The following is a 16,354-nucleotide window of genomic DNA, read 5'->3' as shown; positions in this document are numbered from 1 at the left end:
AATGTACAGTACAATCTATTTATGTAAATACTTGGAAAACTCAGGAACAAAATTGTTTCCTAAGTACAGAGCTGTGAAATCAGTGCGCCATATGGAGCTATAATATATGGCAGAATATTTTAAAATCCTAAACCTTCTTGAACGAAAACTGTTGTAAAAGTCGGCATCTAGAATAAAATGACTACTCACTTGTGTTTTAACTGAAAGCTGCAAAGATATTTCAAAATGTACTAAAATTAATATCACTTGATATTGTTAAAAGGCAGCAACCCTTTTCACTTATTTCTCACAAAGCATAGAGTGTGGAAATGATAATTAAAGGCAAGTGAAACAGATGGCTGTAACATAATTTGTGAGTCTTAACTGGCACTTAACACTAACTCTACTTTCAATTTGACAAATACAATAAGACACCTATGTTGACATACACATGGTGCACTTAACTACTTTTATTTATGCAAGTGAGGTATTAAAACTGTCTTGAAAAGCAGACATCTAAAGAAGAGAAAATGGTATGAAGAAGAGAATAGTAGTCATTGCTTTCACTGTTCAGTGATTAGTAGTTGTAGGGTTTTTTCTTCCAACATCCTATCTTAAAGTCTCCATGCAAAGTCTCCATCTTACTCCTCCACTAGATAGGTAGCTTGGGGAAATCCACCACTTTTTCAGCAAGAATTAATTATGAAGACTGGTTTTGTTTTCTGAAATGAAGTATAATAAGCTAAAAGTGTGTGCATCTCACACGCTGCATATGGTACACTTTTAATATATACACTGTCATTGTACACGAGCATTTTGTATATACACTGATACCACCTTCAGCAGGAAGTTAAAAGTCAATAGATAATGAACCTTGTGCTGTATCTTCCCTTCCTCTGACATAAATTTCACATGGAATCTCCTCCATCACCCTGTCTTCTATCACCTGCTCAGGGCAGTCATGAGCTTGCTTGAAAGTGTAAGTGCTTTTCTTGAATGTGCTGTTAAATGTTTTCATGGGCTGGGGCTGCGCAAAGTCATTGCGGAAGGGCAGTTCCATGGAGCTCAGGTTGGTCCTGCTCTGTTTGATATTGGAGGCCTGGGAGCCACAGTGGTGGTCATGAATGCATCTGGAAGCTGTTGAAGGGCGGCGCAGTTTCTGATAGTTTTCAAGTTCCTCTGATAAATCTGCCAAATCTGCAGAAATTTCTTTGTCCCTTAGTGAGAACAGTTCATAGTGAGGAGGATCAAAAACTTCCTGGAAACCAGTTTTATTGAAGGCAGTTTTGCAAGCCATAACCTTTTTGCGAGGTTGCTTTACTTGTACTAGAATTGAAATGATGAGAAGAACTAAAACTATCCCTGTTGTGATGCCAATGATTGTCCCATGGGTTTTGGTGATTTGTTCAAACAATCCAGTTTTTTTCTTTTCTGCAAAGAAAAAAGGATTATGACAAGACATTTATTCATTTCTAGGCTTTTGATAATGTATTTAAACAAAGCAAAACTGTATTGAGATTGCCATGCAAGTGATAAAATTACTTAATGGGACTGGAGACTAGACCTGTATGTCAATGGGATTTGTCTAATTCCCTGTCATTAGTGGCTACCATATGATAATTCAGTGGCAGGTGCAACTCTGTGAACCAGTGCTTGCTGACTTAGCTGGGGTGTGCCTTCCATCCTGAACCTTTACTGTTGGTCTGTATTCCTAAATCCATGAGCTAAATAGGCTTAAATTAACCTTAAATAGGTTAAATCCAGCTACAGATGATGTTCCTCTTACCATGGTTTGCTCCTGCTGGTAACATTCCCAGTGATGTCTGAAGAAGAAAACCTAGATTTAAAATTGTCTAGTTCTTCTTTAAAAGTGAAATATTATCAGATATAAGAATGACTGTACTGTTTGTTTTCACTTCTCTTGGAAATGTAATGGCTGTATCTATTGTGTAAGTCTGCTATACCTAATTCGTCACAGGGAGCTTTAGCAAACTCTATTCCAGTTTGAAGAGTCCAATGATCAAGTTACTTGAAAAAAAAGGTGGGGTGGATACACCAACCAACCCAAATCATCTGGCAATTTTGGCTAGTACTTCATGTGAAAACACACAAGATGGCAGCATCAGAACAAGATGGTTTTCCATATTTAAAATACTTATTTGAAGATTAAAGTTTTCCAGTTGGATTTCAGTTCCAATAACTGTCTTGTCCTGGGGGACTGAGAGGTTCCTACACTGCAACATTGGCAAGTGAGAAAAAAGCATTTAAGACTATGAAGAAGAATAAAGCCTAAATCTTTCATAACATTTTCAGATATCTGGCTTCTGGCATCTGACTATGTGTGTTATGTACCTAAATACCACACACAGTGCAAGGGAAGAGTTATACACCATCATGTGTTATTTGAAACAATCCTTATACTAAGCAGAGACTCCCAAGGAGTTGGCTAATAAGAAATTACACTTCTGCTTTAGTGCTTGGACTGTTTCCTTTGAGCTACTTTTTACCTTTGGAGGATCTCCCTTTGTCCTGCCTATCTTAGATCCCATCCATGGGATGTGGTGCCATCCATGGTGGGAGGTATGAATTTCACTGCTATGGCAGTTCTCTTGTCTGCATCTAGGTTTCTTAATTCTTGACAGATATTTTCATCAAGAAGTTGTTTTTCAAAAGGCGATGTCTTCTTCAGTCTCTTAAAATAAATTGCACACAACTGACTTCTCTATCAATTTTTGTGTTACAGGGCTTAGGCATAAGTAGGTCACAATATGCTCAGATTTATGTAGCTATTGATATGGACTAAATGAGAACTCTGGGTGCCTGCAGGAACTGAGCACAATTGTAAGCAGCTCTCTTTTTAAGGCTAAGAATTGCTTATTTGGTTGCATCAATCTCCCTTAGCTGGCAATGTGGATCTAGTCTTCAGCTGTCTCTTAATTTCTGCTGTGCAAGTATTACAGCAGAATTTAGAGTGCATTCAACATAAAACATGATGGGTTGTTCAACACCAGATAGAGCAATTTACAAATACTAGGAAAGACACAGTTTTTATGGAATTAATTTTGGTAATACTGCAGTACATGAGTGAAGTCTGGATCCTAGGGGAGAATCAGAAAGCAATTGGTAAAGATGGGAAAGAGATCTAGAAATTAAACTTAAGAGGGAACACGTAATATTATCTAAGGTAAGGATTGTTTAGAGGAAGCATAGTTTTACATTTCAAACTTGGGAGTAATGGACCAGTTTTGTTGACTGGAATACTTCCACAATATGCCTTACATTAGAATATCTATTAGTGGTGTGAATTTCTTTATTTACCTAAAATGCAATTAAGAAGTAGGGTTGTTTTAAATGTTTATTTACTTTAAAATTCAAGCAGGATTTGTGCATTGGAAAGAAATTTTCTTTCAAGACTTTCTACAGAGAAAGAATATACAGAAAAGACTTTTCTATAGAGAAGGTTTTGACCCTTTATGAAAGGGTCAGTTTCTCTTTGAAATGGCATACTTATTTAAATCTTCTGGAGTTTTATGTTCAGACCTATTGATGCCATTCTATTTCTCAAAAAACCCTAAGCGAACAAGCTTAAGTGCTTTTATTCTATTCTTTCATTTAGCAAGAAAAAATTTTGACCTTAGACTGGTTTTGTTCTGACAATTGAGTGGTCTTGAAGCAGAGGAGAATGTCTGTGCTTTAACAGAAGAACAATTTCTTCAAATTATGAGAATTTTTCCTACAAAGTCTGATATTGAAACAAGTCTTTACTGCAGTTGTGATGCTTGAAATACCAACACATGTTCTAGAAGCAGCAATTTACATGTCTGTATTCCATGTTTATTTCATGCTGCTTAACAATTCCCCCTTCCTCCCATCCTTTCTCACACCATATACAGCAGCTGAATTTATCCTGAAATAACCTGTGATTTACAACTCTAAATAAATGCTTTAAAATCGTCTTTGAGGATTCTTGCTTCTATTTCAACACTGAGAGAGGCTTTTTGTGCTTGAAAACTTTTCTGTATTTTTTCATCTCTTTATTTCTAAAAGATATTACCCCTCCCTACAATCCTTGCTTCATTGAAGTTTAGAAATTGATAGGATGCAGCCTCAAAAAGACTAAATTCTAGTTCTTATCCAGCTGTTATCCTTTTAAAATATAGAGTATATGCTGAAGAGAAAGAAATTTAGTTTAAAACAGTAAGATCAATATTCAGGATGCTTACATGTGTCCTGAGTTTAAATAAAAAATTTGGAACACCTTCCTGAGATTAGTAGAATAGCTGTCTTCAGCATATTTCCAGGAAAAAGACATTTCATTACTTTCTTGAAAGGCAAACTGACCAGCCTAGCTCATAAAGGCTGGGGTTTGCACTATATTCACCTCTGCAGTGATTCTCATCCCAAGGGTATGCACAGTTCTGAATGCCATTGCAGACTAAAGAATTATTGATGCACATGTTGCTATGACAGAAGTAAGTGTTGCCTGAGCAGGGAGCTGCAGGAAAGAAGAGAAAGAAGACATTCAGGATTTTCAGTAATCGATGCCTTGCAATAAAACTATTAAGTTTCTATATCTGTGGTTTTAACATGCATCCTTCCTCTCTGTTTGAAACACAATCACTTCTCTTGCATGTCACTATCTGATGCTTTTCTCTCTCTTCAAGTGATTGCTATCAGCATATTATCAATGCTACAAAACCAGTTCTTGCTCCAAAGGGGTACGTAGCAAATAGAGACAGTCACAAAACACAGATAATGGAAGAAAGTTTTAGTATGTATCTATGAAAACTTAAAAATTGCATGCTCACTATCAATTATATATTTATTCCATGGAGCATCTGCTGCGTAGATGTTGTGAAGCAGTCTCTCAACATCTGCATTTTAGAGCCCATTAATATCTCAAGGCAAATCAGATTTCAGCTTGTGGAGGACTGTTTCAGCAATTGCAAGAGATTTCAATAACTTGAGGCATCTAAGTCATTTCTGCTTGTGAATCAAAAGCTCCTGCATCCTCCTATTAGAGCTAATGCAGGGATTGAGAGAGTATAGTTTAGCTTTTTATGTATCTATCTATCTATATATAGTCAGAAATTTGAAGAAAGAAATTAACTAGAAGGCTGCCCCATGTTTTTGTATTTGTTACTGCTCCTTGACATAAGAAAAAAGATGTTAGAAAGAAGTAATAATTCTTTTCAGGGTGTTGTATCATATACAGAGGGAATTATTTATAAATTCAGGGCACTGGACAAGAAATTGGTTGTCCCTTTGTTTCAGTAATATGATATTTTTATGATGGAAATGTCTGTTATTAGTGGAGTCAGTTATATACTAACAGCAAAGATTTGTGATAGACATTCTACTATTTGGTTTCACAGAAAAATCGTGTTCTTGAGCAGTCTGGATTCTCTGAAACATAACAGAAAACCCAAAGGGCAGAGCAGAGGGAATGACTGCTCCTGTACATTGCATTTCTCACTTAGTCATTCTGCTAGGCATGAGAATCTCAATGACAGAAAGAGGAATTTTGCCTTAGAAAAAAAGAACATTCAAACCTTTAATTTTGATTTTGCATCCCTGAATTATGTATTGTCTTCCCATGGCTTACTCCACTGAAGCTGGGTAACCTACACTCATTTGTTTTAAGATTTTGCATTTGCTGTTAGTACTTAACCCTGGCAATGTGGCAAGAGGTTCCATACAAGATTTGCTTTAATTGTAGTGCAACTATGAATACAGAACATAGATAAGAGTGTATTTTGGAACAGTTTATCTCTGTAATCTCAGTGCTTAAAAATGTCATGGTAGCTATCACATCACTTCCTCTCTCAAGTGAGTTGAGACTTTATTTTTTTGGAAAATAGATCTAGTCTGAAGAATACTGCTTTAAAACAGGGTCACTCCTTCAGAAGGTCAAGATCAGGCCCATTCTGTCAGTTATGCCATAAGGTAAACATATTCCCTTTCTCATTTCCCTGAACACATGAATTTTTTTTTACAGTTCTGTATTTTTGGATGATGCATTCTGCTGTTGCTTCTCCATCTGCCAGCATAGTCTCTATTTCACATGTTTGTGTACTCCCTGTAAGTTTTTGTGGGCATGGCTTTTGTTCACAGTTCATGAACATGGGACAAATGGCCTTATTTCCCCTTTGTCTGTTATTTGGGGAGTTTGAAGTCTAAAAGTCACAATGGTTGATCAATTCCAGCCTAAGACTTCAAGGACATAGCTGGACTCTTCTCACAACAGCTGCCCAAAAGTGGTGCAATGCTTACAGTGCTTTTTGTATCCAGCATTACTCATCTATTGAATCGAGCCAGCAATCAAATACATTGATTTTTCACATTGCTGTTAGCTGAATTACTTAGTCAAATCTGCAAGCAGCGCTAGTGTGTGTTAGGTGACTGTCATGCACTATTAGTTCATTTATGGAAATCTTTCCAGAAATATTGATTGTTTTCATGGTTGGCTTCATATCATTACAAGTCATTAGCAAGGTAGAAGAGAAAGATAGCTTAACAATCTGAAAATAAGATAAGCTCAGATTCACTTTTTTCAGTTAGAAGAATTGCTTATGACTCATAATAAAATTGAATAAATTAAAAATACTTGAAACACTTTTCAGCCACATAGTTTTCAATGACCCTATCCAAGAAAGGCAGGATCTCAAGTAAATAACAATAAACACATACCTTTGCAAATGTTCTTCTGGCAATGACTTTTGAGTTGCTTTGAATTCATAAATTTGGAAATTTATCTACCTTTAGGAGTATCTAGTGTTTCAACATCTTGCATTAAACCCCTCCCCACTACCACCCCCGAAAAATCCAAACTCAACAACAACAAAAACCCCACTCCAATATTTATAATATGAATAGATAATTTCCCTGGAAAAGTTCGTAACATTTTCTAAATTGAAAGCTGGAGTAACTTGCACTACCACCAATGTTAATAATTGTATTGAAATAAAAGCTAGTGGAAAATCAGTTATCAATTTTTGCAAGTTGTACTTAAAACTGACATTTATTTAAATTCTCAATATCTAAAGCTTATTAAATGCCTCTTGTAGGTTAAGCAATAGACTAGCTTGAAACATGAAACTCTTCTTTACGACCATGTACTCAAAGTAAGCCAGAAGCTATTTCTCTTATACATATCTGTTACTTTAAAAAGGTTGTTTTACAAAAGGTAGCTTTTCTCCTGTGTTAAAATTTACTGTTTTATGGAACAGAACATAAAATCTACCTGTTACCTGTAACCTGAACTTTCTTGCAAGGTAGTGACCAGGATCTCTTTCAGGACTGGCTACAGATATGTTCTGTCAGAAGTTATTTTTTTGTCAGCAAATCTGTACTATTTATTCTTCAAGCAGAACTTTTTGAAAACCTTTAGCACAAGCATAGGTCTGATTTCCTGAAACGGGAATATTTCATTCAGCTCTCTCCATGTATCTCAGATCTGCTCTGCAGTTCTGAACTCAGTCTGCTTTAGTGCCATATAAATGGCACTGCAGTGGTTCTGCAACGTGGACAGTATTGCCCTCCATAAATATGTGAGGCAACAAAATTTCATTCAGGTACAACACCCTAGAAGAAAAAAAATCTCACAAAAAACCTGCTTTCAAGAAACATCTTAATTTACAATGAGTATAAAGACTATCTCTAACCCAGGCTATGGAATCCAAACAAAAATCCAGATGGCATTTACAACTCTGCTTTAATTACAGGCTTCTTGAATAAACTTGAATTTAACTGCTTATCCATGGTTGTGCAACACAACAGGGCTTTGCTAAGGGACCACATGTGGGGTCCATTAGAGCCAAATGAGGCTGAGCATAAGGGAGCAGCTTGGCTGGAGGGGGTGTAGTTCCAGACCCACAACTGAATATAGAGCTGTGTTTAGGAAGGAGAATGAGACTTTACAGGATCAGGCATGTTTTCTACTCTTCTGGACATGCAGAGTGGCCTTAAGAAGAGCCTGTTGTGGTGTCTGGCAGGGAACTGGGAGCTAGTGGGAGAGCACACTTCAATCCCACTGCTGTCTTTTTGAAAGAAGTCTGTGCTCATTTGTAGGGAAGTACGTCTCTTTGTGAGAAGGATGTAGCCTAGGGCAGTATTGCTGAATTCAAATAGAAAATAAACCTTTTAAGAACAGAGGAAAGCTTCTCTTCAGGAACCATGTTAGAAATGTAATAAAGCAATTATCTAATTTACCTGCTAGCATGTGAAGGAAACAGAAACAACCTTTTTCATGCATTCCTGCTGCTTAATATACAGCTGATGCTTTCCCTAAAATACTCAAAGCATCCTGATGCCAGGAGAATTGGCACTTTTAGATCTACTTACGATCCACAAAGGAAGTGAAGAGCATTCTGAACCTGCTCAGTCTGCTGCCTTCATCTGCCCACATCCGCACCACCCCTGTCCCTGTCTGCAGCGTGACATCGTTGGCCACCGTGCTGCAGAACTTGGCCTTCAGGTTTTCAATGGAACTGCTCCCATCATACACAGCAACAAAGTTCCTTTTGCATTCATTGGAATGCTCCATTTGATAGTCCAGAAATCGCATATAGATCTGTTAGGACAGAGGAATCAATGTCTTTAGGAGAAGAAATACAGAGGAGAGTTTTCTTTCTTAGAAAATCTTGAATAAGATTTTTTTTTTTCCCTTACACATAAATGTAATTCCCAATGCACAAAATTAAACTTAGATTTTCTCACTAGATGTTTGTGTGGAATATTACCTGACATTTGTCTTGGGTATTCATTTCACTTCTCCCTGCTCCCCAAAACAATCTTTATTTAAAATTTTACTTTGATTTATTTCTGCTCCCTTTGGAAAAACAGTACAAAGCAACACACTTCGTGAAGGAGCCCCCAAGAAGCTTGGCTAAATGTGAAGTCTGTTTCTGTAGAAGAGATATAAGGAACTCATAAATGTACTGAAATAATTTTTAAAGTATTTTGACTGTTCTCTTTCCTTTCTTTCTAACTCATAAAAACAAAGTTAAAATATAGGGGAAAGAGTCTAGTCTGAAAAGCTCTGAAGTAAAATAAGGAAATTAAAATTTATTGCTTCAGAATGAAAGCTAATTACTGTACCATAGCTGTGTTATGGAAGACACAAACCATGAAGTCAGGAGTAATTTGAATAAAAATGGAAACGAGAGAGAAGTAAGATGGCTGTGTAGGAAGAATTAATGAATTTAAGCTAATCTTAATACTTCTAAAAGCAGAAATCTAATCCAAGAGAAGGCAGCATACGTGTTAGAACACATGCAGCAAGGAAATTAGAAAATTGAGATGGTATTTAAAGAGTAAGTAAATAATTTATTTTGCTGGAGCAGGAAACTCGTGCGAGATTGTAATTCAGTTAAAATTACATGAACACATCAAAAGGCTTTCGAATCTCTTCAATGGCTGTATTTGAATTCTCAAAATTCTTCTGCAAATTTTGAGATATGAAACCGTCACCTAAGCATGCTGCAAAGGCTTTTTAGAGGTTAGCAATTCTTAGACAGCCATTGCATTCCCAGAGAAAAAACGTGCCCAGGGGCAGGCAGAGGTGCTCCTCTCCTGCCCACGAGCTCTCTCAGCGTTCCTGGGCTCAGCCTGGGGCTGTCTGAGCTCCCACCTCCTGTGCCACCCGTGCCAGGGATGCTGCAGAGCTTCTGCACATCAGGGCTTTATCCCCTGCCTCAGGACTCTGGGACCCCTGCTCAGGGGATGCAGGAGGTCAGGGCATGTGAATCCCATGCTTGGCCTCCATAACCCAGTTTGCTGCCCCTTTGCCATAGCTCACTACCAACCACCTCTGAGGGACAAAACGAGATATTCCCCTCCCCATTCCTACACCTGGCAGGCTTTATTGAAACATGGTAAAAGAGAAGGGCAGGTGACACTTGTACCCTGTGGCATTTCCTATCCAGTGCTTCCAGAGGCAGGTTGGCCAGCTCTGCCTTCCCTTGCACACTTCTCTGAAGGTGCAGCCTGTGCCATATTAGCTCATGCTTCACCTCACTGTTTTGTGATTTTCAGCATATATATTTTTTCTTTTTGTCTATTTTCCTTTTTTTTCCTGCTGTTTTTGTTAGATTTACTGCTGGAAATTCTCAGCTACATTGAGAACCTGTTCTCCATTGATGACTTATCTCAAAACCATGGATGTGAGCTGCAATTGCTAGTATTTGGGCTGAGAGAGGGCATTTCTTTTTAATGATTGACTTTACATATCTGCTACAAAATTACAATGGAAACTAAAAATAATTTAGCGCACTTTTAGGAGAGCTATTATTTGTGTAGTAACAAAGGAATAATCCCATTAAAAGCGTTCACTTCTTCACAAGATCCTTTGGATTAATGTGTTAGGCAAGTATAAAAGGTCCTTACTCTTACATTATATTGATTATTCTGGTAATTTTATGAAATCTGGAGGTAATTTATTAAGTGTCTGCTATACACTTTTAAAAGTACTTTCACTGCTGCACTTGTGTCAGTTTTAAAAGTTTATTTTTATTACAAAATCAAATAGAGGGAATTAAAAATGTCTATGCTTATTTTTCTCAAGAGATTGGACTGTATCAGATCTAATGTATTTTATCATCATAATTCTGCCTGAATTGAAGCTTGAGGAACCACTGTTAGAATACTAAGAATTATTTTTCTGTAATGTTTTAAATCAATAATTTAAGAAGATGATCTAATTTCAGGACTCACCCAACTATAACTCTGCCTTCTGGCAACATTCAATAATTTATTAAAATACTTAAGCACAAGACCTGGTGCACTCAACTGGCAATGTAGAGAGAAAATGGGTTTGTTATTGTTTCTGGAAGAACTGCGTCTATTACTTAGACTAGTATAGGGCTCTTGGGAATTGACTCATTTCCTCAAAGGCTCAAATATATTAATGGACTTGTAATTTCTTTCACGTCTTTTCCTCATATTATCATCTTTTTGGTTACTGTTTTAGAATGCACTTGCAAGGTGGTTAACAGGGCTGGTTAGTTAACTGTTAGGAGTGTGTAAGAAGGCAGAGGGAAGATTTGTCATCTTGGCAGCTACTGCTTCAAAATATTTTTTAATTTTTATGTATGAGCAACCAGAAGCAAAATGAAAGATGTGCAGCTATATGGAGAAAAGTATGTGCTCTTCTGTGCAACATATTTAACAAATATGACTCAGGCTTTATCTATTGCATTTTGGGGTTTTATCCTGCTGTCTGCCTAACAAGGTAAAGCCCTTCCATTTAGCTCAGGCTGCTGATGAAAGTGGATTTTAAGGTGCTGGATTGTGAATTAGATGGGAGAAGCAGGCACATGTTCTGTTGACTTTGAACAGAACCAAAATCTCCAATAGAACCATTGGAGGCAAAACATTAAGCTTTGGCAGTGAGATTTACTGGTAATCACTGAAGATGACAGCCAATGTTTTTGCCTGCAGTCTTCCAATACAACCAGGGTCCAAGTCAAATGCCCCTGAAAATTGTTGCTTAAACAGTTCTCACAGTTATTTGGTATTTGAAGCTTCAAATAATAGGAAGCCAGTACTATGGACTTGTATAATTTTAATTTCAGAAACAATTCTCTCTCTGGATTTCCTAAGCCACTGCTACATGACTCATTTCAGTGAAGTACATCATTATGCAAATCACAGTTAGTGACCATTACCTGTTGCTACTGCCATGGAAACCCATTATATACTGAATTATATGAACAAAACCCACCTTAGCATTTGGAGTGGCTTTAATTGTCCAGATACAGTCAACTGCTTGTCCTGGTTTTGTTTTTCCTTCCTGTTCTACTTGACTGGAACGTACTATTCCATCAGCTCCTGAGAGCTCAAATTGGCAATCTAGGGAGAAGATAGAACTTGCTGTCAAATGCAATATGACATTAATTTAAAATTTCATGTATAAAGAAATTGTTACTGCAATACTATACCTGGGATGGGATTTAAAATACCTCCTAGGTAAGTGAAGTCAGGATCTGCAATAGAAAGAAGTCATGAATCACAAGGGCTATCAGCGCTTGAGAATCACAAGATTTAGTATTATCTGCAGATTATGTTCACTTATTATTATGTCACCAAATAAATTGCCAGAAAGTTTATTGAATCAATTGGAGCATATAGAGACAAAGTTTTTTTTAGATGAGAACATTATTCCACAAAGATTGACCTTATCTGAAAAAAAGGTAATTCTACCCTGACAGCTCAGATTTCTAGCATAACACCAAGAATTACTATTCAGTATTTTGTTCCTACATTATATTCTGAATTTAACTATGTCAGTTTTCACTGAAACTGCTGGAGCTCCACAAGAATACAGGGAGTATTTCTCTGTGCAAAAAGCTTATTTAGATTTATTTTATCCGACTGCTGTCTATGTAGTTCTGAACAATATGAACTGAGTTTAGCAAAGTATATCAACAGTTTGAAATTGCTAACTGCTCTTAAAAAAGTATGTGAAGAAGGCTGTTCAATCCTAAAGGTACTTTTCCCTGGGTTCTCTGTGTCTCTTGTATTATGTCACGTAGAACAGTTCTAGATGTGGTTTATGAAATGTTGTTCTATGCAAAGAAAGCACTATCTCATGAGAAAGTGCATGCTTGTTTGGTACAAAGTTATTTTCCAAATGAAAGTCCAGAGTTTTGGTTTTTCTGCAATCCTATAATATTTTTTCTGTATAGGAAGTTTATCACTTCCCCTAGAATGCCTCAGTCCTGAGCTTAAGGCTCAGCACAGCTCAGAACATGCTTTCTTTGTCCTCCTCTTTTTATTTACCTATAGTGAAAATCTATGATCACTATATCCAAAATTCTGCAAGGTTTTCAACCTTCTTTGTAAGCTGATTTTTTTTAAGAAGCAGGAGTATGCGCATATGTTCCCTTTCATTTTCACAACTGTAAAATATTTTACCATACTTCATATAAACAAAGTGGAAGGAAAAGAAAAATATCAGTCCTTCAGTTGTTGCAATCTATTGTGAAAATAATATACAGTTTAAATGTATATTTAAAGTTCCAGCCTGCAACTATGGTAATTTAGTTTTGAAAGTGATGTTGATGAAATGGCTTTGGAAATGGATTTAGCAAAATGCATAAGTACTGTCCCTGTGAAAACATTTTATCATGTAATTCCCAACGGCCTGGTCACCATGTTAATCTGAAGTTTCTGAGTCTAAATCCCTAAGCAGTAATATATAATCATGAATTGTGTTTTCATGTGCTCTAGGGGTAAAGATAACATTAAGAAGTCATATTTGTGTATACATTTATCAAAGTAGTAGAGCTGACACTTGTATATTGCCTTTTGTCCCAAAGGACAATAAAATGCTGATAACTACATGTGTAGTAGCTATGAAGTACAATAGTCAAGCACTGCACAAGGACATCAGGTCAAATTTTCATGTAAGAAGGATGCCCTGCCAGGTTTAAGTAGCTCCACAGAGCAGATGTAATTTTTGTTTGTCTAAAGGCACTGTCAGCACATTGTCCTCTCCTCTGCACCTGTGAACTACACAGCACTTTGAGCAAAGAGCAGCTCTGTTGTCTGAGTCCAAGGGTTGAGGGAATCCAGTTATACTGAGAGCTTGTGCTTACTGTGCAGATATTTGCTCTGGGTTTTCAGAATGGAGATTTAATGCCTCTTTTGCATCTAGCTGCAGTGCTACTGTAAAGTTGCTTCAGGTGTTTTTGTCCAGGGCCTTACACTCCTAGAAGTGAAGCTGGTGAAAAGGCAGCTCTTAAGCTGTTTTTCCTTTCCTACCACTGGTTAAACTAGTACAAGTAGAGAAATAAGGAGGGGTGCTGCAGAAGACTTCAGCATGAACAAGCTCAAGTGTTTTCTTCACCAGCAAACTACAAACCTGTAATTCCCTTTAGTCAGGATTCCCCAAGTGCCCTGTAGGATTAGCAGGACTGAGACTGTGCCCATGACATTGTCACTGTGCCTCCATAAGTGCTCATGCTGAAATACAGCTCTAGGCTAAAGAGGACCAGCACACACACACAGAGTTCAATGGGAGCAGATAGTCATTAACTCAGTCAGAATTTTAGACATCTTTACCTGGTATAAATGAGTACTTTGCTTGAAATCCCTTTCCTTCCAGCTCCTCATCAGAAATAAACTTGATCCACATAAATCTCCCTGTTGATCTAATTAGTGCAGGACTTTTCAGACCACAGTAACGATTAATGAGAGGGGAGAACCCAAAAGGTCCATCTCGAACCTCCAGGTGATCAAACCGACATTCAAATGAGGGTTCTATGTAATAGGGTTCATCAAAGGTCAACTCAATTCTTTGTCGTGGAGCAGCTAGACATAAAAAAAATTGAGCAAAAGATTAAATGAAGATCTTGATAAAAAACACAAAGACATGAAGTAATGAAGAGACAGGCCTCCAAAACAGCAAGATAAACAAGAAACTGGAAACTTCTCAAAACACATCTGCAGTCTGCTACAAAAATTTTAAAAATTATTTTCTAAAAGATACTTTTGCACAGAATCATACATATTTTTTGCTTGCTGATCTTAATTGTTGAAAATTCAGAAATCACATTAATTTAATGTAGCGCATATAACAGATATGAACATATATGCAAAGGAATTCAAACAAAGTTAAATATTGAGATATAAATTAAATTCTGTGAAAGCAAAATACATAAAAAAGGACAAAACACTGAGCTATGCAGAAAAGAATGGAAAAGAGAAAGATATGAACTACTCACTATTTCTTAAACATGAAGTCCAAATTTGTAGATCCTTTCACAGAAGACATCTTTTATTAGAATATTCAGAGAAGTGTAAGTGCTTCATATATTGTGCAGTGTCAATATTATGCAGGTGGCTACAGATGTTGGTGAGTCTGAGCCTGTGGCAGCCTAACATCAGGTTTCGGATCAGAGTCCTAAATCCTGACTCTCACATCCTTGGTTTGGATCCCAAGACTTTCTCCTGTATGAATGGCTTTAGTGTTCCTTGTTCTTGGCATCGGCTGCACTACGTGAACTTCCCGATCCTGGCTGGGATCTGGAGTGACAGCACTGAGGAATCACAGGCTGCCTGCTTTTCCTGAATGCCAAAAGGATTTACTCTCGCGTCTCCAACACTCCCGTCAGACCTTCTGCCTCACTCACACAAGCTACACGCATTTGGAGCTGCTGTGAATGTTGGCAGTGGTCTGCATGAAGGAGCAGATCTTGGCTAGAAATTCTGGAGGGCCTTGGCCCCACTCAGGCACCCACAGTGTTTCTGTGGAAGACTGAGGAGAGCTGGAGCTGCTCCTGTGCCCCAGCCCTGCAGGTGGGCTGCTCCCTGGGGCACTCCTGGTCAAGGTGCAAAACCAAGATGAGCTTGGGAACAAGTGAAAAGGAGGGACCTGTGAACCACTACTGTGCTGTATAAATAAAAACTCATCAAACCTCATTACTTGAAATATTTCAATTAATTGATATGAATCTGATGATTAGGCTGACTAATATTTTTAGCTTACTTCAGTGGGTTTTGGGTGCATTCTAATAAGAGGAAAAATAATTGGAGTGTCTCAAGTCTTCCAGCCTTTATTTAAGATATTCTCATTGGAATATGGTTTTATTCTAGTTAATGACATTTTTTTGTCCTCATCAAACTATTTTAATAGTGACCTCAGCAGTGCTAACAAATCTCTATATTTTTAGTACAGTGTTATGGCCAGATATATCTTTTTTATTAATGAAGGATAGCATAAAGGTTTTCTGCTGGTGAGATAGAACAATACTGGCAATATGAAATAGCCTTTTGCAATCTATTATCAGTGATATTAAGATAACAAGCTACAGTTTTTATCTTACTAATTCCATACCATCATAGATTACAGTAAATATGCTGCTCCTTTTCCTGGCTTTGAGGATATATCATATTCTACATACCTAATTTATTAATGTTTGCATTTCTTATTTATTTGTTGTTATTATTAGAGAGAGAAAATTTAGCTTCTTGTTCAAGTAAATGACTGCAGAATTCATTATATTACCAGCACAGCCACACAACACTTTACAGCAGTGTAAGATGAGTTTTAACAGTTCAAGATTTTCCATTTAACAGTAAGATTACAGCAAAACAAAATAGAAACACAGCACCTACCTTCTAAGATATAGATGCACTCTTGATTGGGTGGGTACATGTTTGGGTAGTTTGGTGAAGCAAAATGTCCTCCATTACTGGTCCGGACCCAGTTGTCACACTGAGTGGGAGGAATGCGATTCACTCCAATATTTTGCCCACCTTAAGCCAAAAAAAAAAAAAACAACAATCAAATAAGTTTCCTCTGCAAGCGTAAAACTCTGGCATGACACATTGCCTATAAAGAAGAAAGTAATTTATTTTGGTTTTTATTTTG

At 37.2% G+C, this 16,354-nt stretch overlaps 1 protein-coding gene across 2 annotated transcripts in view; it reads right to left on the bottom strand.

Moving 5' to 3' along the window:
- Positions 1 to 419: 419 nt before the first annotated feature.
- Positions 420 to 16,354, bottom strand: part of NETO2 (neuropilin and tolloid like 2) — a 29,329-nt gene continuing 13,394 nt past the window's right edge. For both annotated transcript variants that reach the window (XM_005526380.3, XM_088062212.1), the window contains exons 3-9: positions 16,099 to 16,239; positions 14,044 to 14,292; positions 11,919 to 11,963; positions 11,702 to 11,829; positions 8,323 to 8,551; positions 4,361 to 4,474; positions 420 to 1,410 (exon numbers count right to left, since the gene is read on the bottom strand). In XM_005526380.3, the coding sequence (XP_005526437.1) occupies positions 830 to 1,410; positions 4,361 to 4,474; positions 8,323 to 8,551; positions 11,702 to 11,829; positions 11,919 to 11,963; positions 14,044 to 14,292; positions 16,099 to 16,239 (1,487 nt within the window). In that variant the 3' untranslated portion in view covers positions 420 to 829. The remainder of the gene's footprint in view (positions 1,411 to 4,360; positions 4,475 to 8,322; positions 8,552 to 11,701; positions 11,830 to 11,918; positions 11,964 to 14,043; positions 14,293 to 16,098; positions 16,240 to 16,354) is intronic.

Source organism: Pseudopodoces humilis, chromosome 14 (assembly GCF_049639895.1).
Source record: "Pseudopodoces humilis isolate 2021_Gansu_Grassland_sample_001 chromosome 14, ASM4963989v1, whole genome shotgun sequence".
Lineage (NCBI taxonomy): Eukaryota > Metazoa > Chordata > Aves > Passeriformes > Paridae > Pseudopodoces > Pseudopodoces humilis.
Note: the sequence above shows the minus strand (reverse complement) of the source record. Positions and strands in the feature narration are given on the sequence as shown.